Raw genomic sequence first — 27,075 nt, forward strand, 5'->3', positions numbered from 1 at the left:
CTTTGTATGGGTTGAAGCAATCTCCTCGTGCTTGGTATGAGAAAGCTGACACTCATTTGGTCAAACAAGGCCTTTTGTAACAGTCCAACAGAAAGCACATTGTATGTAAAGTGTGAGGGTGATGTACTTCTCATTGTGGTTCTTTATGTAGATGATTTGCTGATCACTGGACCAGATGAGAGACATTGCTGCATTTAAGGCTGATTTGAATGCTACTTTCAAGATGAAAGATTTGGGGCTGTTGCATAATGACTTGGGCACACAGTTTAAAGCAGTGTGATGGTGGTATTGTCTTGTATCAGAAAAGTTACATAGAGACATTGCTATGTAAGTTTGGACTTGAGGATTGCAAACCTATTGCCACTCCCATGGAAACAGGTTTGAAGTTAAGTTTACATGATGCTGGTGATCTTGCAGATGTCACTCTTTACCAAACTGTTGTTGGATACCTCATTTAAGTATGCAACACGAGGCCAGATATTCAGTTTGCAGTCTCACAGGTCAACAAATTTATGCATAGCCCAGGGTCTAAGCATTGGCAGGCTGTCAAGAGGATTTTTTGCTATCTTAGTGGCACTTTACATCTTGGCTTGTTTTATCCCAAGGGGGAATCATTGATGCCAGACTTACATGCTTTTTTGAACTCAAGTTGGGTTGGTTTTTTTGACACGCGAGTGTTCACAAGTGGTTTTTATTTCATGCTTGGCAGTTCATGTATATCATGGTTGAGCAAGAAGCAACCTACCGTGGCCACTTCGAGTTGTGAGGCCGAGTACAGGGCAGTCTTCACAGCTACGGTGGAGTGCGTATGGCTCAGATGCCTTATGGCTAATTTGGGTGTTGGACAAGAGACTGCCAATACTATCTACACTGACAATCAGAGCGCATTAGCAGTTGCAAGGAACCACAAGACAACCTTGCAAATCTTTTCACAAAGGCATTGTCTCGTGAGAAGCTTGAAGCTTTCCTCAAAGCTTTGGGCTTACTCTCCTTTGTGGAGTGATCATGTCCTTAGGGCATGGCACTTCCCTTTACTCATGTGCCAGCTCTCGTTCACCGCATCACTCCAGGGGGGATTTGTTATCATATACATGTGGTAGTGATGTGTGTGAACACACTAGGACCGCCAGGACATTTTTTCCCTCTTTAGGAGGTTTTTCCCCCGAGCATTGTATATACGCCCATCACTCTAGGGCTATCTATCTTTCCATTACACACACTAAGAAACACACTCTCTATTGTGTGCCTTGAGCTTCCTTCGTCTTCTCCAAGATGTGTTCGTTTCTCTGCAACCCTAATTCCAACAGATAGATGAAGCGAGCTTTGATGCAGATGATGGGGCTGATCTTGAGCTAGATAAGAAATTAGAAAAAAGGAAAGTAGAGAAAATGGAGAAAATCAAACAATATAAACGAAGGAAAGCGATGAAAAATACGAAGCTCGTAGGAACCTTTAAACAACACATCCATGATCTGCTCAAGAGGAAAGTGGAGCAGTGAGAAGCGAAAGAGTCTAAGAGAAGAAAAACAGATGATTTAGTCTCTGGTAGACTCTCCCAAAGACCATCACTATACTCAAGAAGAACTGCCAAGGGAGGAATCTGTTGCAGATCAACAACAACATGATGATATTGAGACTAATCAACAAGTCTCACCCAAGCCAACAACACCACCTTTGTAAGGTGCAGCAGAAGTGAATGTTGTTCTTGCTCAAGATGAGTGCTCCAAACTGTGCTCAAGGGTTCCTTTTACTAACGGAAGGGAGAGCCTTCCATTCCTTTAGTGAGAGACTGCAATGATCACAAACAAAGTGAATTCTACTGTGAATGAAGGTGATGAGATCGAGAGAGAGAGAGAGAGAGAGAGAGAGTGTGTGTGTGTGTGTGTGTGTGTGTGTGTGAGAGAGAGAGAGAGAGAGAGAGAGAAGAATAGGACACCAGACGATTCTCAAACACTCCTCCAAGGGCCCCCCTCTCTATGGAGAGAGAGGTCTATGCTATAGATTGCACAAATTTGGTACAATGATCTAGATGCAATGGACTTTCCAACGATGTCGACGACAACGATCACGACGACGACGACGGGCTGAAAATTGAAAACGCTAGGACTGAAATGCTAAAATCTGCAAACTTCTGACTTTCTGCTAAATGTTGACACTATGTCAATGAGGATGGCGATGACAAAGACTCGACATCGATGCACTGAAAGCGTAGATGCTGAAAACTAAAAACAGCGGGCTGAAACTGTAAGCGCTGGCTGACTCAACGGTACGGCGAGGATCTAATGCGAGTAGGTAAGATCTGCAAGGCTAGGGCTAAATTTGCAATGGCTGAATGCTGAAAATTGAAAACATTGAAGTGCTTGGCTGATCTGGCGGCTTGGAACTGCAAAATGCTAGCCTTGATATGTTGTAAGAAACGCCAGAAAACACTGGGCTCATCTACTACAGGAAACGCCAAGAGTTCTTCCTGGCTGAAAATGCTAGGCTCTCTGCCAATCTTGCTGAGAAGGAGCACTGCAAGTTGCTGGAACTTCTTCTTCTTCCCCATGTCTGCATATATAGCTGATAAAATTTGGGTCGAGAAGTTTCTACAACCCACGACCTCATGAATTTGGTAATCAAATAAATAAAAATGTCAAAATGCTTGTAAATTGTACTATCCCAAAACTGGCCGGGAAAATGGGCCTTTTGCTTGTACAATACATATGTTGGGTCATACTAGGTGTGCAATCAGAGGATATGCAACTACTCTAAGTACCTGGACATGCACGGCCTGCTCACAGGCTGACAAAGGTGCCAAAACACTTCCTAAGCTGACTTGAACCCTAGACCTGAAGTAGCTTGTCCACTTCCACATAGGGTTAGATGTGCATGTGACATCCCCTCCTTTTCAAAGTGAGGTACTGGTACCGAGCTACATGGCTTCCTTGTAGTCCGCCAACAACTCTGGAATCTCTAAAAAACTCTTCATCGACCCACACTACCTCGTGGGTTCCTCGATCCTTGAACTTCAAAAAGTACGGTCTGACTTGCTTCTTTGAGCCATGGCAAAATCAATGCAACAACACTTGCTCCGGCTCCATGACTTCAACTTCATCGATGATCTCGAGCTCTTCTTCTTCGAGAATGTCCTTCCAAGGTGTTCCCTAAAACACTTTCAACCAAGAAACATGGAAAACGTTGTGCATTGACCATGAGTTAGGTAACTGCAATTTCATAGAAACCTCATTGATATTTTTAATGACACGAAATGGACCATACATTCTAAAAGACAACTTAGGAAACTTCTTTTCGACTTGCTTAAGACATTGCTTCATGATCCTTAAATAAACCCAATCCCCTTCCTTGATAGAAACATCTTGATGATGCTTGTTAGCCTATCGTGAGTAAGACTCCTGGTCATCAAACTTTTGGAGGTCATGGTGTGTGACGTACTCCTTGCTTAGCCGAATCTTTACACTATCAGAAAATCTCATCCAACAATTGACTTTCAGTATTGGTATCAGGCATTGGACTGAGTAAGCGAGTCAAAAGTGACTGGAACCGACGTCCAAAAGCTGCCTCATACGGAGTTCTACTAATTGTAGAGGAATAAGAGTCATTCAAAATTGCTTGAATCAAAGGGAGATAGAGCTCCCAATGAGACTACTGATCATGCACATATGACTTCAAAATATCAAAAGCCACCTGATTGTAAATTTCTATTTGACCATTCTATTGTGAATGAAAAGTCGATAAAAAATTCAACTTAGTGCCAAAATTTTCAAAGAGTGCACGCCAAAAATTCGACATGAACTTAACATCCCTATCTGAAACAATTGACTTTGGAAAACCTCAGAGGGGGTACCAATGCTTTATGAAAAAACGTGCTACATCTTGTGCGGTGACAGTGGCCTTACAAGGAATCAACATGCAAAACTTGTTGAAACGGTCAACAATTGTCAAATGAGTATTCCTTGAATGCAAATCAGGTGGAAGGTTAGTCACAAAATCCATAGAAATATCCTAAAAAGGTCCATCTAAAATAGGCAGCAGAAACAAGAGGCTTTGTTGCTTACCTCGAGGAGCTTTTACCTTTTGACAAATGGTGCACTGTGTGACATAACACATCCTTTCACATTTTAGGTCAATAAAAGAACCTTTCTATTTTCTCCAAAGTGGTGTTCATTCCCATGCGCCCACCCGTAGAGAGTCATGAGCATCGTGCAATATGGTTATCCTGAGAGAGGGCAAAAACACATAGACGGTGACAAAAATACAACAAACCTTTACGAATGAGATAGTTGCTAGGTCCTTGGGAAGCAAGAGCCTGCAACCATTGCTTACCAAACTCAAATTCTGCATACTGGTTCTTCATGCTGTCGAAAGACACACCCTAAAGAGAAACTGTGAATCGTGACTTAAGAGCCACGATATATCCTTTGCGACTTAACGCATCTGCAAAACAGGGTTAGCTTTACCAGGACATACTCAATCAAACCTCCAAATTGCTCAAAAAATAGTGACCACCGTGCTTGGCGATCACTCCAATGTGCACTAGGCATAGACTAGAGCCCCTTGAGGGCTTGGTGATATGTGCCAACTGTGAACTCTCTACCATAAAATGCTTCCAATGCTTGAGAGAGTGAATGAGGGACAGAAGTTATTCGTCATAAACTGAATAGTTCTTTTCTGCACTATTCAATTCTCGACTAAGAAATACAACTAGATGGACATGCTGCTGAAGCACAGCACCTATGGTGACATTGCTCGCATCCGTCCATACCTCAAAGGGGTCATCCCAAGAGGCAAGGATGAGACACGATGCTTCTGTCACCACTGCCTTCTTGAGAGCTGCGAAAGCCTCAATGACTACTTCGAGCAAATCCACGCACTGTCGGTGAGTCATTACCCCTTTCAAAACATATGTCATGGGTGTGGTAATGCGTGCAAAATTTTCTATGTGCGAACTATATGCTTGACATAAACCAAGAAAAGAACGCACATCATATGCAATTTTGGGTAAATCCCAATTACGAACCTCTTCCACCTTCGCGGAATCTAGCTTGACGCCTTCTGCAGAAATGATATAACCTAGATAAGTAACTTCAGTGAGAAAAAACTTAGATATCTTGCTGCAATGTACAACTAACACTCATCCAAAGGGTTAAAACCCTTCCTACATCCTTTTCATGTTGCTCCCACCAGAAGGTTCTCAAACCCTTCTCCAAGGGCACCCCTCTCTATGGCGAGCGAGGTCTATGCTATAGATTGCACAAATCTGGTACAATGGTCTAGATGCAATGGACTTGCCGACGATGTCGACGACAATGATGATGACGACAAGGACGGGCTGAAAATTGAAAACGCTAGGGCTGAAATGTTGAAATCTGCAAACTTCTCACTTTCAACTAAATGCTGACACTATGTCAACAAGGATGGCGATGGTGACAATTCGATGACGATGTGCTAAAAACACAGGCGTTGAAAACTGAAAATAGCGGACTACAACTGTAAACACTAGCTGACTCGATGGTACGACAAGGATCTGTTTTGCGGGTAGGTGAGGTCTGTGAGACTAGGGCTAAATTTGCAATGGTTGAATGCTGAAAACTAAAAACGCTGAAGTGCTTGGCTGATCTGGCGTCTTGGAACTGCAAAACGCTAGACTTGATATTGTAGGAAACGCCAAAAAATGCTTGGATAATCTGCTACAAAAAACGCCAAGAGTTCTTGTTGGCTAAAAACGATAGGCTCTTTGTCGGTCTTGTTGTGAGAAGGAGCACTGCAAGTTGCTGCAACTTCTTCTGCTTCTTCTTATAGAAGTGGGCGCCCCATGTCTGCATATATAGCTGATAAAATCTGGGTCGAGCAATTCCCTACAGTCCACGACCTCATGAATTTGGTATTTAAATGAATAAAAATGCCAAAATGCCTGTAAACTGTACTATCCCAAAACCGGTCAGGAAAATGGACCTTATGCTTGGACAATGCATATGCTGGGTGGTACTAGGTGTGCAATCAGAGGAGACTCGACATGCAGGGCCTGCTCACAGGCTCACAAAGGTGCCATAACATTTCCTAAGCTGACATGAACCCTAGACTTGAAGTAGCTTGTCCACATGCACATAGGGTTAGATGTGCACGTGACAACCTCCTACGGATGAAGAGAAAGAAGAGACCGGAAAGAACCACTATGGTTAAGAACAGGCTGAAACTGAGCAAAAAGACCTTGTGAAAGATGACCATCACCAAATCGAAGGAAGACAAGACCATGCATATGACCAACAAGAGAGAAAGGAGATAGTGACTCGCACCTCCCAACAATAGATTACTCAAGAAGGAGGCCCAATGTCACCATGCACACTCCAGATGTGTGATTGAAGATGTGGATAGATTGATCCCGGAGTTTCACTTAGATTAAAATTTGGAAGCAATTAAAGTCCAGTTTAAATGCTAGCGGAGAGTTTCTTAGCTCAGAGAGTTAGATGCTCAAGATGCCAAAGAGGAAACACAAGAAGCAAAAACAGAAAATGCAAGGTTGCAAATGCAGATAGAGAGCCTACAAGAGGACCAAAGAAACCTACAAGAGGTACTAGAACCAGCAAAGAGAGAAGCATAAGTTTTTTTCTGCGATCGACAAGATCACATTGCAGTCAACAAAGAGAAAGGCTAGAGGACCAGCTAGTAGGAGAGCAACAAAGAAATGCTCAGCTGAGCGACTCATATGATGTCATGAAGCATACACTTTCCAAGCTCCTAGCAATGCAAGATATGCATGCTCTGACTTCCACTTCTCAAGCACCACAAGCTATTCTAGAAGAACAACTTACACTTTCCAAGCTCCTAAAAATGCAAGGTATGCGTGCTCCACTGGCTCCCACTTATCAAGCACCACAAGTTGTTCTAGAAGAATGTTAGGTGTAGCGGAATGAATGTTTGCGCTTTGCTCAAGATGAGTGCTCCGAACTATGCTCAAGGTTCCTTTTGTTCTTATGGAAGGGAGAGCCTTCCGTTCTTAATGAGAGAATGTTATGATCACAAACAAAGTGAGTGGACATTGTGCGTGCAAGTGTATGAGACTGAGAGATAGAGAGAGAAGAGAGATACGACACCAGAGACGTTGTAAAACCCTCCTCTGAAGGCCCCACTCTTGTCGGCCAGAGTGGTCTACTTATGATTGCACAAAGAGGTACAATGGTATGCATGGACTGATGCAAGTCTAGGGACTATGCCGATGGCAACGATGGGGATGGCGACGATGACTCTAGGGCTGAAATCTGCGGTCTTCTATCTGCTGTCCAAAAAAATGCTATGGCTAAAAATCTGGGACTGTTTCAGGTGGCTGAAAACTCTGTTTTGGCTGCATTTTTGAGGGCTGAAAATGGGGATCTTCTGCAATGTCTGGGGACTGAATCTGCTGCTGTCTTGAATGCTGAAAATGCTACTACCAATGCTTCAATTAAGGCTGAAAATGAAAATGCTGGCAGATTTGGGGAGCTTTAGCAAAAATGTTAGGCAATCTAGAAAAGTGTTGGCGATGGTAGCAAACTGGAAACGCCAAGGTCAGGGGGACTGTGAGGCCGACTACGGTAGCAATCTGCTGGAAATAAAAACGCTAGGGCTAGGGAAAACGCCAAGGAGAGGGAAATCACCAAGGCTTGAAGGTCTTGATGGTTCTTGCTGAGAAGATGCTTGTTGAGCGGGGAGCTCCTGCTGCCTCTTCTACTATTTAGTGCTAACTTGGGTTTGCTTATATACAAACTTAGCAAAATTGCCCTACCTACTTTTTTTGGGAAGTCACTTAAAAATAATAAGTGAAAAATGTCAAAAATAGGAAAAATAGGCTAAATGCACTGGAAAAATCCCCTAACTGATTCTAATGGATTATGATGGGAATTTTGATGATCATGATGTGTGCAACCAAAGGATATGCATCTACACCAAGTGACTGGGCATGCACGGTCTACGAATAGACTCACAAAAGTGCCAGATCACTTGTAATCTAGACTTGACTGGACTAACTGAACCTTGATCATGTTGTAGCTTGTCCACGGACACATAGGGTTGGATGTGTCACGTGACAAAGAACTTAAGGCATTAAAGGCAGAATTGGCACAAGAAAGGTACAACAAACAAGAAATGATAGCAGGCCATATGGCCATTCAGAGTCAAAAAGTTTAGGAAATCTGTGAGCTAAAGGAACAATTGGCAAAGGCACAAGCAGATCTAGCCACCAAAGCTAAAAATCATGCACAAGATCTACAAAGCAAAGAACCCGCAATCGGTGCCCTTAAAGCAAAATCAGTGGTCCATGCTCAGCAAGTCATAAGACCAGTACCACAAACTGCAAGAGTCAACCTTCCCCCAGTGGACCTACCCAATAAATCTGCTGAGGGTGTGTTATTAGAATTTGAAGAAGCTATGGATCTAGCAGATGCAAGAGAAGAATTAAAGAAGGGGATTGCAAAGATTCCAGGCCCCTATCACAAGGAATTCATGTTATATGAGCTTAAGGTCTTGGAATTTGAAGAAGCTACGGATCTAGTAGATGCAAGAGAAGAATTAAAGAACGGAATTGCAAAGATTCCAGACCCCTGTCACAAGGAATTCATGTTATATGAGCTTAAGGTCTTGGAATTTGCAGCCTTATTCATGATAAAGCCAAATGAAGTGGTCAATTTTTTTGGCTAAGAGATAATTTCCCTCCCACTAATGAAACAAGAGGCTATATTGTGGAAGAAGAAGATTTTGCAAGCCCTTGAGCCGAATCAAGGAGGAGATTACAAAGATGTTTCCATCTCTGCAGATCAAGTGCTCACAATACTGGAGAATCAACCGCTCTAGTGCAACGAGTGGTTTGAGAAGAGGCCACAAGATGAAACAATGTATCAGAATGCACCTCAACACCTTAGGATTAACCCTACTATCTTTCCAATCCCTAGACGGAAATCGTAGGATAACTACTACACATGGAGGAGCCGGCGACCATCAGTTTTGAATTATCTAATACTCTCAAATCCAATAAATAAATACAGGCCAACGGATTCATACATGGTGCACTCCATGTAGTCAATGATTACTCAGATGCGAGATACCCCATATCATAGTTTCCAAATGTTCATGTAGATTGCCAAGGTGATCATAGCATGCATACATGCATTTGAAGAAATTGAAGCGTCAGAACATCCATGGAAGTCTTCCTCAAAGGCACTCAAGGCATAGCATGGAATCTTGAGACAAAGGCCCCCAACAAAATCACACTTATGGGGATGTATGCTTGGATCATGTTTCTACCCTTGGAATACATGCAAATATTTGAAGAGGCATTCATGATCGGTTTTTTGAGATGGATTCAATAATCTTCAACCCGCTGACAAAGGACCTTCAAGAGCAAGGCTCATCTGACCCGCTTACACTATTTTGTCTGTTTTTCTTGGCATATGCCTTGGTAACTACCGAAATCAGAATAGTAGGTTCACCATCTGAGGAGCTACTTGGCATGACTTGTACTACATTTATGGTTGTTTTCCCTTTCTTAGCCCGATTTTTAGAACAGTCTCATCAAGAAAATGGCCACCTTTTTTACTGCATTGCATGTAACATACCTCAGCTAGTCTAGCATTCTTATCTCGCTCTAGACAATCATTTTTCCAATGGTCATTTGAACCACGTGTTAGGGAATGTGACGTAGCTAAGTAGATAATTAAGTAGTTTACTTAACAAAGAGAGAGAATTTTCACACATGAGAGATTATAGAGTAAAGAGAGAGAGAGAGAGAGAGCACACGATATACGTGGTTCACCCAATGTGGGCTACGTCCACGAGAAAGCAGTCACTCAATGGCTTTAGAACTTCAAAACAAGAAGTAGATTACAAAGGGATTATACCCTTTTGGAGCTCCCGCCTTGCTTCATTCTCACCACCTCACATCAACTTCACAATGCACCACAATGATTCACAATCCGTTTTTTGTGTGTAGAAGAAGCCTCCTTTTATAGGCCAAAAGGGCTGCCCTCTATCATGAGAGGCAGCCATGTGTAGCCGCCCTTGTGTTGACAAGTCCGACTTGGACTCTCCAATGTGCCCATGTCTGGCCGCCCTTGAGAAGACAAGTCCATTTTGAAATCGGCCATCGGCCATTGAATTCGGCCACCGCCCACCGACCATTGACTTTCGACCACCACCCACCGGCCATTGACTATCGGCCAACCGACCGACCATTTTTCGACCACTTTTCGGCTGCCGTCCGGCCATAATATTCCGGCGGAAAGGAATAATCCAACGAAGCTCGAGACTGGCCGTGAAATTTTGGTTTCCAGCGAGTGATTTTTCTTCACTCACGATAGCTTCTCCTCATAATGGGGGCCTTACAAATGTGCGTTCTTAATACAAAAAATTACAAGGGGTAAATTAGGCTCCATACTTACCACCACAATTATGGCAATTTCCTATTCTTGGCTTAGGCATTGATTTCATCATGGGTGGTTTGGCTCCCTGGTTTGCAATAAAGTAATCCAATGCTACCTCTGGAGGTGCCTAATAAACTTGTTCTACCATGGAAGGAGTTGATTGGGCGTACCACACGCCCTCTACTACGAAGGTTGACGAACCTGCTTTGTCATATGGAGTAGTTGGTACTAGAACCTACTCATGCACTTGTCCTTCAGGAAGCATGTACTTAACCAGCACAACATTATTTCCTGGTAGAGGTGGTTGCTGACCTAATAGTGGTTGTGGTCTCCCCATAGCCATGGGTGGTTTCTGTATCGGCCCCATGCTAGGAGGATACATATAGATCGATTGTCCTTGTTGTCTCATCGGCACATACTGGATATTTTTTTCATATTTAGGGTTGTAATAGCACTTGTTTGTTTCATGGTTAGTCCATTTTCCTTCAATGGCATAACACTTCATCGGTCTAGGTTTCCCCATAGCTTCCCTTGTGGTGGACCCTATCCCAAACCTCGCATCATGTCATTTATGCGTTTAAGCATGTCTTCAATAGCATTTGCAAGAGATGCCACAATCGGCCCTACTTGTAACTGTGCTAGCACAGTTACAAGTAGTTAACTGTGCTGGCACAGTTAATGTGGTACGCTCACACTAAGTGTCCTTAATGATACTCTCTTCATTGAAAATTCTACAATTATTCCCCAAGTCTATTGCAACCAAGCTGCAAGCTTTTCAAGTTGTATGTTTTTTGCTATACAAAATGGCATGCAACTCCTTGTTGAGTAAACCTTCTAGGAATAATGACACAACTCTTCCCTTGGTTGGAATCTCTAACTCCAGACATTTGTCAATGTATTGCCTCATTCAACTTAAAAAGTCTCTAACCATTCCCTATTTTTGTTTAAAGCTATAAAGTTATGCTACCTTACTGTGTTGAATTCCTGTTTTTTAACAAGCAGCAACAAATCTCATAGCCAATATCGATAGATCAGTATCAATCTAAGAGGTATGTTCTGGAATCAAGTTTTTTCCCCGGGGGATTCACTCTATATACAAAACGGGATGCCACCTGCGAGCGAACAACTTTGATAAAACCCCTAGGATGCTTGGAAAAATCCATAACAATGAAAGTTTGCCTTACCTTGTGTCCCAAGACCTTGATTCTGAGATCCTTTAGCATTCCAATAGGTGTAACAATAGATCCATTAGCCATTTTTACCACTACGCTTGTGGCTTCAAGGTGAGGTCACCCCATAGACTCCCAACAACTCTTTATCACCATGCTGACTCCCGCACCACCGTCAAGGACTCCCTTTACAGTTAATCCTTTAGTAGTGATTGGTAGAGTAGCATTAGATTCATCACCTTCAAAGTATTGCCCCAACTTGTTAACGGGTACTTCAATTACAGATTCATGTCCTGCTAGGTCAGATGGTGGTGCTAAATGTTCCTCATCATTCATTACCGAGTCAGGTTTGTTCATATGTGCAAACTGTGGTAATCCGGCCTGTAATTCTCCATTGAGGAAGGCTCGAAGAGCTGAGACTAGAGCTGAGACTAGCTCGGGGTCTTTATATAGTTTGGACATGATAGTGGTTCTAACTTCTGAAGACATGAAATCCATCAATTTGGCAACATTTAATGGCATCTTGTGGGACATAGGACCCTGACAAGAGAATGGTGAAGATGGAATCTCCACTTCCTCAAGGGGGTCGGTCATTCCCTCACCAAACATTCTCTCTAGTAGCAAAGGTGTGTGTCCACTTTCAGATGTCCTACCCTCACTCTCTTCCCGAATGATATTGGGTATAGCTAACGGCCTGTAGTTCTTGTGAGGTTGAACTTGTGTGGGAAACACTGTGTCCGACATTTGGATGTGTTTGGGTTCAGGTTCTAATGTTCGTTGAGTCTCTTCCACCAAACCCCTCAGTTGTTGGACTCGTTCAATTTCCACTGTTGGGTTTGGATAGGTTCCAATCTTTCTCTTGCAATCCTCATTTTTCGTCTCTCGTGGCTTATCTTGGGGGTTCGCAACTGGATGGTTTAACTTTGAATACTCTTTTGGTGTTCGTCGTAATTCCCTCTCGTGATCCTCCTCACTGGCTTTTTCCTTTGTAGTAACAGTTTTGGTCTCCGTGGTCTCTATCGAATCTGAGTCATCCTCAGGGTCATTCATATACACGGGATCCTCTCCTGTCTCTATGTTAGTCTTTGAACTAGGTTTTGAGCTAGAAGCATTAAGGGATTTCTTTCTTCGTGTTTTCTTCTTTCTTGCTCAGCCAATGGATGCAACATCTCTCTCTTCGAGGATGTAATTTTGCTTTTGGAGCATCGACCGTGTGAGTGCATTCACTGGTGCTATGTTTATAGTTGGTGGTGTCCCATCAACAATCTCTATTAAGTTCAATGGTGTGATTTTTGGCGCGTTTGGATTGTTAGGACACTGTGCGATCAAATGATCTATGCCACAACGATTACAAGTGAGTATTGGCATTGCCAATGCACTCCCTTGACTTGTTTGCATTAGTGCAGCATTCTTTTGCATTCTAATGGGGCACTCAGCTACTCGATGTGGTCCACCACATTCGTAGCACTGAAGAGGTGGTCTCTTGGTAAAATATTAATGTTTTGGCCTCTTGCTGCTAGCGCAGTAGCTTGATATACCGGTTTGATTTGTCCCCAATGGTCTTCCATATAGTACATGGGACACTCCTCAAGCATGTCGACTCCATAGGTGATACTAGAGTCTATGTCCTCTTCGCAATCTACATAAGCATTAGATGACTCGCAACCTATTTGGTTCATAGGTGTAACTCTTGGATGAGGGGGTTGCGGTCCTAGCACTGGAGGTGGCAACGGTGTGGTTTGGACCACATTTTGGGTTCTAGGGACCATGTGTTGTAATGGCAACTATTGCTCCATGGGTGGGGTAGGCATCAATGCAGGAACTCGAGGTGAGTCTGCCCAAGCTATAGGCGGTCTATTTTCCATGATGCGTTTAAGCATTAGGCAATCCTTCGCTTGATGGCCATACCTACCACACGCGTTACAAGTCCCGTTAAACTTTACTCTGAAAGTAGGGCATTCACTCGTAGTATGTGGGCCCAAGCAAATTGAGCACCATTGTTGCTCCCTTCTTGGATACATATCAGTGTTTTGTGGAGCACGATTACCCCTAAGGCTTTCTTGGATGGCCTTTGTGAGATCTGCCAAAGTCATCTCAGATATCGTTTTCTCTTTCACGATTGTCTTTATCTTCATTGGCTCATGCCCTGATGCTTGCGAGCTACTTGACTTCGGCTCGGCAAACACTCTTTCTCCTGCAATCATTAAATTATCCTCCAATTGGATTGCATTCATGGTGACTGCTTCCCAAGTAGTGATACCTCTAATGACTAGGCCATTATAGATACTTTCATGTCGTAGTCCCCTAATGAATCTATCGAGCAATTGGTTGTTGTTGAATCGCTCGTTTGGATTGCATCGAGATTCAAATTCTTTAGGCGACTAATGAAGTCTCTCACGGATTCACCTTCTTCTCGTTGGGCTTTCAGGAGCTGAGAGGCTACACCCCAAAGTACTCCCTCTTGTATGTATTCTTTTAAGAACAGTCTCCTAAGAGTAGAGTAGATCGTTTTTTCTTCTACTCTTAAGGTTCTATACCAATCTCCAGCCTTTCCGCTTAGGGTCAAACTCAAAGCCTTACACTTATGTAGCTCATTGTGCTCTTCCAAGGAATCGCACACATGTTCAAAGACTTCCATATGCTTTCTAGCATCTCCGTCTCCATTGAATTTCTGTGTGAGCTTAGCTACTTGAAGTGCCTTGCTCCTAGGCTCTCTATCAGGTGCACTACGCATGTTTTCCGCAATAGAGCGACCGATAGTTTGAGCAAATGCTGCCAAATCTCCTATTTGAGCAGGTATAATGGGTGTATGTGCTCCTGGAACCACATGTGAGATGGGAGTTGGCCTTGGCCTTGGCATACGCGCGGCTCTTGGGTCCCAAATTTTGTATGGTGGTGTACCAGACGGTGGTCCAAAGTTTACAGGCGTGGCCCTAGGCATAGGGGGTGCCTGATATGGCATGTTATTATTAAATGGCATGGCTCCATTTGTATAAGAGCTTGGATAATTCCATTGTGGATTGTAAGCTCTTGGAATAATCGGAGGTGTAGGAGCTACATGAGGCTGAGGTACGACAGGTGCACATGATTGATACATACATGTAGGTATAGTTGGGGGCATTGTGCTACTAGGCATCGGCGCAGTATTAACAAATGAAATCCATGGTGTACTTCTTGTCATGCTCACCACTGGAATATGCATGGTAGCCGTAGTGTCATTAAGAGAAAGATGAGCTAGATCTGGGAAGGTAAAGCTGCCACTTGTGGGCTCAGATTGTACTGAGGCTCCTAGCGAAACAACATATGGAGGATCAATGGGGCTCACTGAGGGAGTCTCCATTTGTGACAGGGTTGGTTGGTTGGCCTTTCCCGTATCCAAGAATCTCATTAGGCCTGTTGAAGGCATGTTGATCCCTGTGTTCTGTCTTTCTAACTCGACAATCCTATGGAGGACATCACAGACTTTCTGTTGTTGCTCATCTATGCTAGTAGCACCCGATGTGGATTGTAGAACATCTAACCAACCCACATGATAGGTGTGTCCTGTGTACCGATCAGTTAAAGCTTCTGCTTGTAGGTCATACTCCCAATTTTCGTTTAGGAATATCCCATCTAGGCCCGGCGTGCTGGAGGTTTCCCTTGAAGTGGAAGCATTATTGCTCCCCATAGCTTGCCCCTCCGTGACTGCTACCTTGGGAGCACTCGGTTGCTCGGCTGGCATGATTGTTGTCATAGGAGCCTTTGCTTTCAGGGCTCGACTTTGTTCTAGCTTTCGTAGGTTCTCAATTTCCCTCTCCCTTGTTGCTTGCATATAGCGTTAGATCTCTTGCACTTCGGCAAGACTCCTACCATCGGGTAGTAAAACCTCAGAGGGAGATAGTCCTAAAGGATCAGGAGGTGCAGTGGATGGAACATTCACATGCACACTCTCAAGAAGCATAGGGTCTATTTTAGGTATGAATGACGAATTTACTTCCCCACTCCCTTCATTTATTTCATTAACCGCATGTTCGGAGCGAGTAGCTATACTAAGGGTCTCTTTTAAGCGGCTAAACACGTTGGACCCGGGCCGTGGGCCCATGGCATGCATGTCTTGACTTGAACTATCAGGGTTTGGTGTAGGATACCCCTCCATGACTTCGTAGTCAGAGGAAGAATCACTAGACACGATATGAGGATCTTGGGTCGCGCTACCTTGAGTCCCGGCCGAAGGTCCAGAACCTAGGGTGGAGGAATAATGGGTGCCCGCGTAAATGGAGGCACTACCAATATGCTCGTGCTCTAACACTCGTCCAGAGCATAGGTTCATATGACTTCCACACTCTAAGCGAGTTGGTGAGTGCCCGTGACGGCCGCTCACTTAGTTTTTTTTTTTTTTTGGTTGTTTATAACCCAAGTTTTTCGTTATTTTTGGTAACCGAGCCACAAAATATGGCGTGTAATAGCTCAAGACGAGCGTTTTGGCTAAAGGAACGTGCCGTGCTTTACAGCTCTCTATTCGGCTACGTGAAGCCCTCGAAATCCTAAAAATAGTCTTTATAGTCCTCGAAATCCTAAAAATAGTTTTTAAATATAAAAAGGTGAATAAACTATATTTTAAAACTGAGGACTGAGGTCTGGGTTTGGGCTTGAGCTTGGGGAATGATCCCCAGCCCGATCCTTCTTTTTAAAATAAATTTTTTTTTTTTTAGATTTTTTTTTTTTAATAAAGTCGTCGCGGCCGCGCTGCGCGCGCGCACACACACACTTAACCTACACCTAACTTATCTACTTACAGCTAATAGAGATACTGCCACACACACTCTAACACTGTTTACACAGTACTACAGTAGCTAACAGATCTACAAAACTAACCTTACAGAACTAACATTGAACCTTACAGAACTAACATTCCATAGCTAATACCTTAATTCTAACAATACATTGCAAAAAAATTGTAAATCCTTCTTTACAGAAAACAAAAAAGACAGTACAGTGTAACAAAAATCTTCTCCACACAACCGCACACCTTCCTTCTTCACAAATCCTTCTCCACACAACCACACACCTTCCTTCTTCACAAATCCTTCAATTGAAATTGCATCACAAGAAAGCGTAAAGTGCTTAACCGAGCTTAGTGTAGGGCATTTCCCCGGCAGCGGCGCCAAAAATGTGCGCTCCTTGCCGCACTGTCGAAGCAAAGGACTTGCAGATACACCGTGTGCAAGCCACAAATGGCTCCAAGCACACAACAAGCCTAAACTAGCAAGCTCAAGAGAGCAAAGGGTGTGTCACTCACCGCTCTATATACGCTCGCCTTCGTGGTGGATTCCTCGCCGCGATGAAGAAGAAGCTGCAGTCGTGCCGCGCTCAACCGCTTCGCCGCCGTCGTGCCTTCGTAATGCTCGATCGCACACACACTCTCCCTCTCTCTCTCTCTCTCTCTCTCTCTCTCTCTCTCACATACACACACACACAAGGAGGTGAAGAAGAAGAAGATGGAGATGGAGATGGAGATGGAGATGGAGCAAGAGCACTCTTCTATTGCACAAATGAGAGAATGAGTAAATTTTAGGTTTAGTTGGCTTTTATATGAGTTCACCCCATTCACACTTGGGCACCCATGCTTAGCCAACTAATCCCTTGAATGTCCCAGTTAGAGTGCGCCTCTCATCAGCGATCACTCTTACCCTTTTCCTATTGGTCCGACAAGCCCGGTACCTGACTCTACCAAATACATAATACACGTCCGTCGTAGGTGATGGGGTGTCCGTGAGGGTTAACATAACTGCAGGACAAATCGAAATGCACTCAAGAAGGTGTCCACAGTGGATGCAATTATCAGTGCCATACTCTGGTGACAACCGCCCAGGAAGACAATTTTTAGAGAGCCGACCTTGCCAATGAGCCTCATTATGCACCCTTGCTCTAATGTAAAATGGACACTCGTTGTTAACACATCGGAGATGACCAGAGCATCTGCTAAAGCAAACAACACCTGGAAAGATATCACTACTGCAAGTTACATATTCGGTCCATAGATGACTATCATGCCGTTGCTCCATGCCCATCATCCCATTCCCATGGCCAGAAGGAGGCAAATCAAATGCAACATACCCATTGTAATACGTGGGCAATTGTGTAGTTTTGATGACTTTCTTTACTTGCTTCAAGGCCACATAGATATTAGTTTGCAAGGGCATGGACTTTATAATATCAACCACACTGAAAATACTGTCCGTTGATCCACCTTCCAAAATGATTAGTGAGTGTTTGCTACCATCACACCCAATCTCTTTCAAAACAAGTTGCACTTTGTAAAATTGGCAGTGTTCATGATCAAGAAAAAATACGTCTTCGCCATTTGCATTTTGTAAAGCTTCCATTTTTATTTGCTCTCCACTGAGTGTCAATGGATAAATATTAAATGCATCAGCTCCAAGCTCAAAGTGTTGTCACACTGCACATACAGGATAAATATTAAATGCATCAGCTCCAAGCTCAAAGTGTTGTCACACTACACATACAGAAAGTTCAAACATCCTAGGTTGGAACATCAGAACAAGCTTTTGTTTAGGATTTGGCCCATACACAGTAATGTGTCTCGCTATTTCTACAAAGTTGTGTAAAAAAAGTTATAGTTTCGAGAAACTTCTACTCGCAAAAAGCTGCAGGCATTAAGTTGCTTCAAAAAGTTACAGTTTTGTCTCCACGTGCTACATGCAGAAATTGCAGGCGAGAAATTGTGCAAAGGTGTATGATATTGTCTCCAGCTCAAAAAATAGTGAAGTCTACAACATAACGTCCATGGTGATGCGATCAGTCACATCAAAAAACGGCATGAATTAATCTATCACATTGGATTTATGAGACACCTTTTAATGAATATTGTAATGAGTGCTTGGTGTTATGAAACGGCCTTTAATGAATTTGACCAGATATCGAGCTTAGACGGCAAGAAAAAATTACAAAGCAAGAGATTTTGATTTATAGAGTTTAAAATTACTCAAGGTTTGTCTCCAACAATAATTATTATTGCAGTATATTTTATGTCAAATTAAAAACACTTGAAATATTACGTGCATTGTGTTGAGCCTATTGAGATAGGCTATTCACTCATTGCTCTGTGCATGCACTTTCTAGATGCAGACATAATTGGTGGGATGCTCCCATAAATTGTCACAAAGCCACATAGTACCTACCCCTAAATGCGGACATGATTGCAAGGATGCTCTCATAAATTTTCACGAAGCCACCTAGTACCCAACCCACCCACCATGTACAAGCTTTAAGCTATCGCCCATCAAAAAAGCTATCAACAACTTAAAAATGCACTCGAGCATATTTATCACATTTTAGTGATGGCGTTGCAAAGTAATAACATTATTCAACTTTTTAACATTGCTTGTATTATGGTCCGCGTCGCCGCGAGCTTGTTGAGACAAAGTCTTTTTTTAAAAGGAAAATTACCAAAATACCCCTCTAATGTGTGCAAATTTCTAAAATACCCCTCAAATTTCAAAAATTCCCAAAATACCGTTGTGTTTGGCTTGGGTGGATTACTCTGGATTGTTTAGAGTTTATTCCTTTTGACAATTGAGATCCTTTTTTGATTGATTTACAAATAATTTCTCATGAATTAGCTAGCTCTAAAAGGCATTTTTTTGCAAAAATAATGAAGCAATTCATCGTCAAAGCCTACATAACAAGCTCAAATTATTCTCGTTTTGACAGCTTACAATGATATACAATCAGTCTTCTTATGAAAAGCTATAAAAAAATTTGTCTTTGGAGATGGTTAGTCTCCTATCTAGGGGTGTTTTGGAAATTAAGAAATATTTGAAGGGCATTTTTTGATAAAATATGGGTAGTATTTTGGGAATTTTAAAATTTGAGGGATATTTTGAGAATTTCCGACGAATTCTACTGGATTAGGGTATGTATCGCTGCGAGGCTCTTGAGGCAAATTAAACATACAGTAGAAGTAGAAGGTGATTGAGGCAAATAAATATAACACGTGGATTATATATTGCATCGCCGCGAGACTGTTAAGCCAGTTTTAATTATTCATTAAAAAACTTTTGGATAATGGTCTTCAACGACGTTTCTTCCTTGGAACTACCCTTCGGCGCCGCGAGATGCTTACCTGAACTGTCTTGCTTCGGCTCACAAACTGTCCCAAGATCCCCTGCGGCGCTGCGAGGTGCAGGAGGCCAATTAAAACTGCCCCACATCAACTGGATTGAAACTGGCCTGCGTCGCCTCCATTTCTTCCTTGAACTACCCTGCGGCGCCATGTGGTCCTTATGCGAACTGCAGTGCTTCGGCTACTGTACTGTCCAAAGCACCCTTGCGGCGCCGCGAGGTCCATGAGCTGGATTGAAACAGCTATCCTAAACTACCTGCGGTGGCGCAAGGTGCTACAGGTGATTTTCGATTCGTTCACTGCAGCAGCGCTTGGTGTTTGAGGCGGATTGTAAGCCATCTTGGAACAGTCCCTAACTCCCCTGTGGCGGTGCAGGGTACTTGAGGCATACAAGTAGTCCTGCTACGGCTTGAGCGATTTCCTTGAGACAAGCTCGGTGGCATTCAGAACTCTCCAGCTTGGAACTTCCTTACGTCAGCGCTAACATCCCTGCTGCGGGGCGAAGAAAATCATTGAGGTAGAACTTTTCTGGTTTTTTCTATAATTTGTAAGGTCTAATGTGAGGAAGCTTAAACAAAAAAAGGTAGTATCATCCTCAGAATTTTGTTTTCGTTTGTGAAGTTAAGGACTAGCTTAAGAGCTTAAACTTTCAGCAAATCAATCTCTCAAGCCTTCCTAAGTTTTTGAGCTTAGCGATCGGCACAACCTTAACTTATTAGCGACAAGTTCTCTTAACAGATGACAAGCTTCAAGTTCCTCATGATGATAGCTACTCAAAGATGGGTTTTGTGGCTTGCTAAAGAGCTGCTTGGGGCACTTTATAACTGTTATATTTTGTCATAGCTCTTTAATCCTTTAATGTATATATTCTATTTCTCGGATTGAAGTGTATGTATACGTGTTTTGGCAAGTCATTGGAACTGCTAAGCAGAAAGTAGATCGAACAGAGTAATAGTGTGTTGTTGGGTGACTTGTTATACCACCCATTGATGAATGTTGGAAATATGCCCTCTGAAGCCATCATGCATCTACAAAACTAACGTAGTAATTGCCTTTGAGAAGGTAGTTTCAATGGCCGGAAACGGCTCTTCCAGAAGAAAGTCTGCAGATGGAACATCAGGAAAAAGGGGTAAACGTGGACGGCCCTTGCGTAGGTGAGACAACGTAGTTGGTCAAGAGTTTTGTTTTTGGGGATTTACATTTTTTGAAAGTTCAAAGGTTCTCTTGATTCTTTGCGTATAATGTTATAGATTGAAATGTTTCTCTAAATATGAAGGAGGTTTTGTTTCTGTTTCAGTTTAAAGTCACCAAATGATTCCTTAAGGTCTGGAATCTTGGAAATTAACGAAGTATCCATAGTTTTTGCAACACAAATGACAGAAGAATTGGATACACAAGAAGAAGAAATAGTCTCCTCTAAAATTGGTCAGGGTTCGGTCCATGAGGTTGATGATACTCTTGCTCCTGATGAAAATGCTATGCAAATAGTCCCTTGGAGGATGAGAGACGAGGTCACAGCCACAGTAGAAGAAGAGGATGAATATGAGCAAAAGCTTTTTATGCATAGCGGTGCTGATGTCATGACTAGCACAAGGTTGTTCAATTGCTTTGATTGCCCTCCAATCCCATTGTGTAGATTGATTCCCTATGCTAGAGTAAGAGGACTTAGAGATGATCTTAGTGGATTGAAGGCAGCTTTTGCCAAGGAGGGCTACATGCAGGAGAAGGGAGCATTTATTATCTCTGTGTGGACATGTAAGAAGGAAGTTTCGGCTCTCACTGGTAAGGCACTAACTCTATGGATAGCATTTTTTAAGTTAGTGTGTCAATACTAATTTTATGTTTTGGAAACTTAGATGAAATTAAGGCAAATTGGGATACATTTTGGATTGAAGTTAATGAGGAGTTTGAAAGTGAACTAAGGAAAGATATAAGGTTTAAAGATTTGTCCAATCAAATGTTTTATGTATAGGAGGGAAACCACCGTACTGTGGCATGGATAGCTGCCATTCGGGAGAAATTTTCAACTTGCAAAGAGAAGCATTGCAGGGTTCTTTGCACCATTATAGACCCCACAAAGGTTCCTGAGATTGCTTTGTTGAGTAGCTTGCAACGGATGAATTTGTAAGTTGCTTTATGTTTTTAAATTTTGCTTAGCTCATAAGCTTTGTTCCCAAAGCTTTTATAAGTAATGATCTCTGTGTCTTTTGGCATGAACACACATGCTCTAGTTGTTTGCCACTTGCGAGATGAGATTCTGAATACGACACATATCTGTGCTGCCGATCATGAAGTGTATTTAAAAGGGTTGCCGATGCAACATCAAGATCTTATTGCTGAAGTGCGTAGAAAGTACTCAAAAGGAGCTGAGCCATGGTACCCTTTGCCACGAAGATACTTGGCAAGATTGGTGTACGATGTAAGAATTACTTTTCTTTCTTATTGTTCATTCATAAAACTCTTTCATATTCTTGGGGTCATTCATAAAACTCTTGTTGTTGAACTAAATAAACGATAATGTTTTGAAGGTACAAATGTCCAAAGAGAAAGATAAGAGATTGGATCAATTGAGGCACAGTTTGTTAGAGAAAGAATTGAAGAAACATGAGAAACAAATTCAGCAAGATCTCACTACAAAGTTCTCCGATAAAATTGGCAAGGTATGCCATTGCTTACTTCTTCTAGATTATGTATATTTTTATTGATTGTATTATTTTGTTTGTACTCAATATTGTGGATCCAAACTTGGGAACTGATTTGCTAGCAAAGGTTATGGGCTTGAAGTGGGGAGCTGACAGCTGGGCTACATTGGAAAAGCTTAATTTGATAGCTTTGGCAGATGCTCCAATTCCAAGTAAAATAACTTGGCTAGGATTGCTAGAGGCTAACAAGGTAAATAGAGCAGCCTATGGTTTGAAAAAAGGGGATCACGCCTTTCGCATGTAAGTGTGCTCTAAGTATTTTGGTCAAAGCTTCTTTAGTGTATGTAGTGTCTTGTACTAATCTTTTATGTACTTATAACTGGCTTCACAGAGAGGGTTTCTTGTCATGTGCCTATGAGAGGGCATTGTAGCTTTCATCACACTTCTTTGAGCTGCCTGGTGTAGCACCATTGCCACATGATTGTACGCTAGCTGCCTATTTTGAGGAGGTGAAGTTTGAAGCTAGGCCATACCTTTTTCCACAAGAGGTCTCTCTTGAGGCAAAGACAAAAGATGCACAAAAGAAAGCACTAAAAAATGAAATCGACTACTTGCGTATGGCAGCTCAATGGTTAGCATACAGGTAGAGGTCTTTTAGAATGTGTGTGTCCATGAGTGTATGCTTTGCAATGTTATTAATCTGTCCTTTTTGCATAGGTTTCTATCCTTCTTGGTCTCCAAGAAATTATTACCTGCTCTTCCTTTCTTGGTAAGCCAGTGGACTCAACTGTCTCCGGAGGATTCCTCCATGTATACTTTGGCACTTCATACGCTCTCTGTGTTCGAGATAGAGACATGTCCTTGGTGGGTTAACATGGAGCGAGGACACTTGCTGATGCGAGAGAGAGAGATCCATGATGCTACTTGGTTAGACATGTCCTTGGTGGGTTAACATGGAGCGAGGACACTTGCTGATGCGAGAGAGAGAGAGATCCATGATGCTACTTGGTTAGATTCAGGGGAATTTCATATTCCCGAGGTCACAAGGATACCTTCCCAGATTCCGGCTCAAGTGGTGCCTCCCTGTGGTTTTGCTACAGTGATTTTATCGCAGCAAGATGTAAATGTGGGCGTAACAGGTATTAATTATGCTATATATTTACCTTTTGCTTTCTCTGTGCTTTTGCGTACATTCATATGCGTCATTTACCTTCTTGTAGCTTCACATGCTTCCCAAAAGGGAAAGGAGCATGTTGATGATACTACTACCACAGAGGAGATTGTTTGTGATGAGAGTGAGCCATTGTGTTCTAGATGCATTCTTGGCTTGATTCTTTAGTACTTGCAATTTATTTGTTTTTACTTTGATTTCTCAGCTACTCCTGGCTTCAATATTGTGCCTCGCACCTTGAGCTTCATATATCCTTTGCATTCTCCTAGTCTTTCTTTTTTTGCTGCTTCGGAGACACGTTGTATGGCCATCCATGGTGACTATATTGAGATTGCAACAGCTTTCAGAGCTCAAGTGCGTCATCCACGTTGGATACCAGTCCATGATTTTATGTCTCGTGTGACCAATCCTCCTTTGTCATACACTCGAGGACGTAAGAGTGTACCTTGGGCAGCTGATTTGATCTTTTTGGACCTCCCATTCGAAGGCTCCCATTCTGGATTGTCCTCTGGTCCATCTTGGGACTTGCTTATGGAGGAGCATGTGCGTGTTGGGATTCACCTATCATTTTTGACATTGGCGGATGCAGGCTGGTTGCTAATCATGGTGTCCATGGCAAGTGTGTTTCTTCACATGTTACCTTAAAATCGGTCCGCGTTTCATTTTCACATGCTATTTGAGAAAATGTTTTAAAGATTGTAGTGTATTACCTTTTTGTTTGACATACAGGTGACTCTATTGGTTGGGTTGAGAGATTTTGTCGAGCTTCATAGATGGTGGTCCATCAACGCATTGTAGTGATGCATCATGATGCATACGGTTACATGGAGAGCTTTGGTGGTTGCATTGAGGTACGTGATTGTGTTTGCATTCCTTATCCACTCACTCTTTTTTTTGTCCATCTGTCACAAATGGGTGTCTTCTATTGTAGTGCCATTGCTCTATTCTCTTTATGGTGCACAAAGTAGCTACTCATCCGACATGTTTTTTATTAGAGAGCCAGGTTCTTTTCTCCAATCTCGGCATTCAGTCCTTGGACTCTTTTATGGCGCATCATCTATAGGTGCTTTCGCAGGCACGATCACTTTCGGGAGAGCCCTTGCGAGGTGGGCAACAACGGAGCTCAGCTTTCATGGCTTGTTTTGTGGAGTTGCTTTGTCCACGTAGTGGGATTTGCTTGGAGCTTGGGCGTGGTACTGCTCCAGTGTTGCGGGCTTGCTTGGCTACTGGACGGGCATGTGTAGCAATTGATGTTGATGAGCCGCTTATTACTGGATATGTTTTGCCTTTACTCCAAGCAAAAAGGCAGAACAAAGAGGAGGCCTCTACAACTCTCGACTTTGATGATGAGGGTGACGTGCCCTCATGTGTTAACATCTTTGACAACTAGTGAGGCTTCCGTTTCTTGTTTTAGAACATTGCTTTTATGTTGTTGGTAGTGTTGTAAACTTTTATATCACATATTTTTGTGAGGTGTATGGCTCTTTTTGTGATGATTCCATATGATGTTGTTTATGTTTGGGTGTTTATGGTTATCTTTCTTGACATTGTCTTGTTTTTTGGAAGTGCATTACCGGTCTATGCAGAGGCAGTGGCTCAGCGCATGGCGACGGATACACGTTATGATCTTAGGGTGCATGAGAGCGTTCCACGACGCAATATCTTCATCGATGATGAATGTGAATTTTTGTAGCGTGCTTGGTCATTGTAGCTATAAATGATCTGACAATTCTTATGGTTAGATAGATTAGTTGTGGTCTTATTGTCAAGAGATATATGGAACTATGAAAGTCTTAAGCTTAATGTAAACATTCAGTCTTTCAATCATCTATGACATAGTGAAAGCATTACTTCTAAATTAATTTTGTAATTGTCTTTAAAATATGTGATTGTTCTTGATTCTCCACTCCTTAAGCTTGGATGCTCATGTTGAATGTTTTCTTTAATGCAGTTTGGATATGCACGTGAATACTCCAATCTTGCATAGGTTATAGTTTTGCAAAGATATTTAGTCTGGTTTAGAGCTTGCTCAGAAGTAAGACTCTCTGAGGTGGCACCCCTTTATGGGCTGAAATGGTTGTTGATTTTTGGGCTGAAATCAATCGTTTATTGGGCTCATACACTAGTTGAAATCAGCTAATTAATGTATTGTCTCAAGGCTGAAAATTTTACTTGTTTTAGGCTATTTGTAGTTGCCTTTTGGCCGCTCAAATCTGTCATACACAAATCATGTTATAGCAAATCCGTCATGCCAAGAAAAAGAGGATATTGAGACAATGAAGAAACTTGCAGTCTTCTCTATTATCTAGAGTCTTGTAGAAGTAATAGATATTGTATTCAAAACTTGTTAATAGATCTTTTCTAGCTTCTAGAGATTGCTCGCATTGCAGCTTGCTCGAAAAATCTCGCTTGGGCTATGGTAAGACTCCGGTTGATTTATTCCAAGGCGAGATCATTACCAGACTTACATGATTTTACTAACTCTTATTGGGTTGTTTGCTATGACACATGAGTGTCCATGAGTGGTTTTTGTCTCATGCTCGATAGATCATGCATATCTTTGTTGAGCACAAAGCAACCTACTCTAGCCACCTCTAGTTGTTGTGAGGCCAAGTACATGGTAGCTTTCACAACTATGGATGGTTGAGTGTGTGTGGCTTAGATAACTTATGGATGATTTAGGAGTTGCACTCTCATTTGCATTGACAAATGGGGTGCATTGTCAGTTGTGAGGAACGATTTTTTCATGCTCACACAGAGCAAATTGAGGTGAATTATCACGCTAAGTAAATGGGAGTCTCTCAGCTAAAGAGATCATCTTGGCTTATGTGCCGACATAAGACAACCTTGAAAATTAGTTCACAAATGCATTTCCTTGTGAGAAGTTCAAAGTTTTTTGCAAAGATTTTGGACTTGCTTCCCTTTTATGTATTGATCATGTCCATAGGGTATGGCACTTCCCGATACTCTATACGCCAGCTCCTGTTCAGTGTTCTATATGCCAGCTCCTGTTCAGTGCATCGCTTCCAAGGGGGGATTTTTTTCCATTATATGGTAGTGATGTGTGTTAACATAAGCAAGATCATTGAGGCACTTTTTCTCCTTCATTAGAAGGTTTTTTCCCACATGCTTTGTATCGCTCTAGGGCTATCTAATCTTGTATTGCACACTTAGTAATACAATTTCCATTGTGTGCCTTGACCTTCTTCTCCATCTCCAAGCCATGTGTGCATTTGTGAAACCCTAACTCTAACAAAATGCACAAGGTAGGTGCCTAAATTAATAGAATGCTCAAAAATCCTCCCCTTCTCTCTCATCATGCCTTGGAGCAATCTTACCACTTGGATTTTATCACAATGCTTGCATCTAAGCTCCTTACAAGTGCACAAAGTATCATCCTCATAAATTTAACTATTGTGCTTGGTTGCAACAAAAAAAAAAACTTTGATTCCTTCGGGGGGGGGAGAGAGAGAGAGAGAGAGAGAGAGAGAGAGAGAGTTCCTAGAAATATTCCTTTGTATGTGACCTTCTTGGCAAGCTATTGGCCTCTTATTAGCCTATGGTGGGAACAACTCCT

The 27,075-nt window shown here is 42.4% G+C and overlaps 3 protein-coding genes across 6 annotated transcripts; all 3 read left to right on the forward strand.

The window, feature by feature from the left end:
* The first annotated feature begins 19,622 nt into the window (after nucleotides 1-19,622).
* On the forward strand, nucleotides 19,623-22,056 carry LOC147440105 (uncharacterized). 2 transcript variants are annotated; one of them, XM_086483868.1, is made up of 6 exons: nucleotides 19,623-19,965; nucleotides 20,061-20,202; nucleotides 20,748-20,839; nucleotides 20,983-21,467; nucleotides 21,658-21,809; nucleotides 21,917-22,056. In XM_086483868.1, exons 3-5 carry the CDS (start codon nucleotides 20,757-20,759, stop codon nucleotides 21,771-21,773), a joined length of 684 nt encoding a protein of 227 aa, XP_086339994.1. In that variant the 5' UTR covers nucleotides 19,623-19,965; nucleotides 20,061-20,202; nucleotides 20,748-20,756; the 3' UTR covers nucleotides 21,774-21,809; nucleotides 21,917-22,056. The 2 variants fall into 2 exon arrangements, with proteins under 2 accessions (XP_086339994.1, XP_086339993.1); XM_086483867.1 differs by lacking the exons at nucleotides 19,623-19,965; nucleotides 20,061-20,202 and having other exon boundaries at nucleotides 20,209-20,839.
* On the forward strand, nucleotides 21,877-22,858 carry LOC147440106 (uncharacterized). The gene is made up of 4 exons (XM_086483870.1): nucleotides 21,877-22,104; nucleotides 22,214-22,345; nucleotides 22,455-22,627; nucleotides 22,719-22,858. The coding sequence occupies exons 1-4, from the start codon at nucleotides 21,877-21,879 to the stop codon at nucleotides 22,756-22,758; spliced, it is 573 nt and encodes a 190-aa protein (XP_086339996.1). The 3' UTR covers nucleotides 22,759-22,858.
* Nucleotides 22,859-22,955: 97 nt separating this feature from the next.
* LOC147440107 (uncharacterized) lies at nucleotides 22,956-25,368 on the forward strand. 3 transcript variants are annotated; one of them, XM_086483873.1, is made up of 6 exons: nucleotides 22,956-22,970; nucleotides 23,045-23,096; nucleotides 23,347-23,466; nucleotides 23,839-24,113; nucleotides 24,228-24,349; nucleotides 24,494-24,994. In XM_086483873.1, the coding sequence occupies exons 1-5, from the start codon at nucleotides 22,956-22,958 to the stop codon at nucleotides 24,294-24,296; spliced, it is 531 nt and encodes a 176-aa protein (XP_086339999.1). In that variant the 3' UTR covers nucleotides 24,297-24,349; nucleotides 24,494-24,994. The 3 variants fall into 3 exon arrangements, with proteins under 3 accessions (XP_086339999.1, XP_086339998.1, XP_086339997.1); XM_086483872.1 differs by lacking the exons at nucleotides 22,956-22,970; nucleotides 23,045-23,096; nucleotides 23,839-24,113 and adding an exon at nucleotides 25,065-25,368 and having other exon boundaries at nucleotides 23,196-23,466; nucleotides 24,574-24,887; XM_086483871.1 differs by lacking the exons at nucleotides 22,956-22,970; nucleotides 23,045-23,096; nucleotides 23,347-23,466 and adding an exon at nucleotides 25,065-25,368 and having other exon boundaries at nucleotides 23,975-24,117; nucleotides 24,574-24,887.
* Nucleotides 25,369-27,075: the final 1,707 nt, after the last annotated feature.

Source organism: Adiantum capillus-veneris, chromosome 16, assembly GCF_014529385.1.
Source record: "Adiantum capillus-veneris isolate H3 chromosome 16, ASM1452938v2, whole genome shotgun sequence".
Taxonomy (NCBI): Eukaryota; Viridiplantae; Streptophyta; class Polypodiopsida; order Polypodiales; family Pteridaceae; genus Adiantum; species Adiantum capillus-veneris.

What these genes read in the sequence shown, in the direction of transcription:
- LOC147440105 (XM_086483867.1), top strand. Translation starts at nt 20,679, where the DNA reads ATGTTGGAAATATGCCCTCTGAAGCCATCATGCATCTACAAAACTAAC. An exon ending in CGTGGACGGCCCTTGCGTAG is followed by an intron (nt 20,840 to 20,982) that starts GTGAGACAACGT and finishes TTTCTGTTTCAG; the next exon opens with TTTAAAGTCACCAAATGATT. An exon ending in GGAAGTTTCGGCTCTCACTG is followed by an intron (nt 21,468 to 21,657) that starts GTAAGGCACTAA and finishes TTTTATGTATAG; the next exon opens with GAGGGAAACCACCGTACTGT.
- LOC147440106 (XM_086483870.1), top strand. Translation starts at nt 21,877, where the DNA reads ATGATCTCTGTGTCTTTTGGCATGAACACACATGCTCTAGTTGTTTGC. An exon ending in TGGCAAGATTGGTGTACGAT is followed by an intron (nt 22,105 to 22,213) that starts GTAAGAATTACT and finishes AATGTTTTGAAG; the next exon opens with GTACAAATGTCCAAAGAGAA. An exon ending in TCTCCGATAAAATTGGCAAG is followed by an intron (nt 22,346 to 22,454) that starts GTATGCCATTGC and finishes TTGCTAGCAAAG; the next exon opens with GTTATGGGCTTGAAGTGGGG.
- LOC147440107 (XM_086483873.1), top strand. An exon ending in TGTAAATGTGGGCGTAACAG is followed by an intron (nt 23,467 to 23,838) that starts GTATTAATTATG and finishes AGATTGCAACAG; the next exon opens with CTTTCAGAGCTCAAGTGCGT. An exon ending in TGCTAATCATGGTGTCCATG is followed by an intron (nt 24,114 to 24,227) that starts GCAAGTGTGTTT and finishes TTTGACATACAG; the next exon opens with GTGACTCTATTGGTTGGGTT.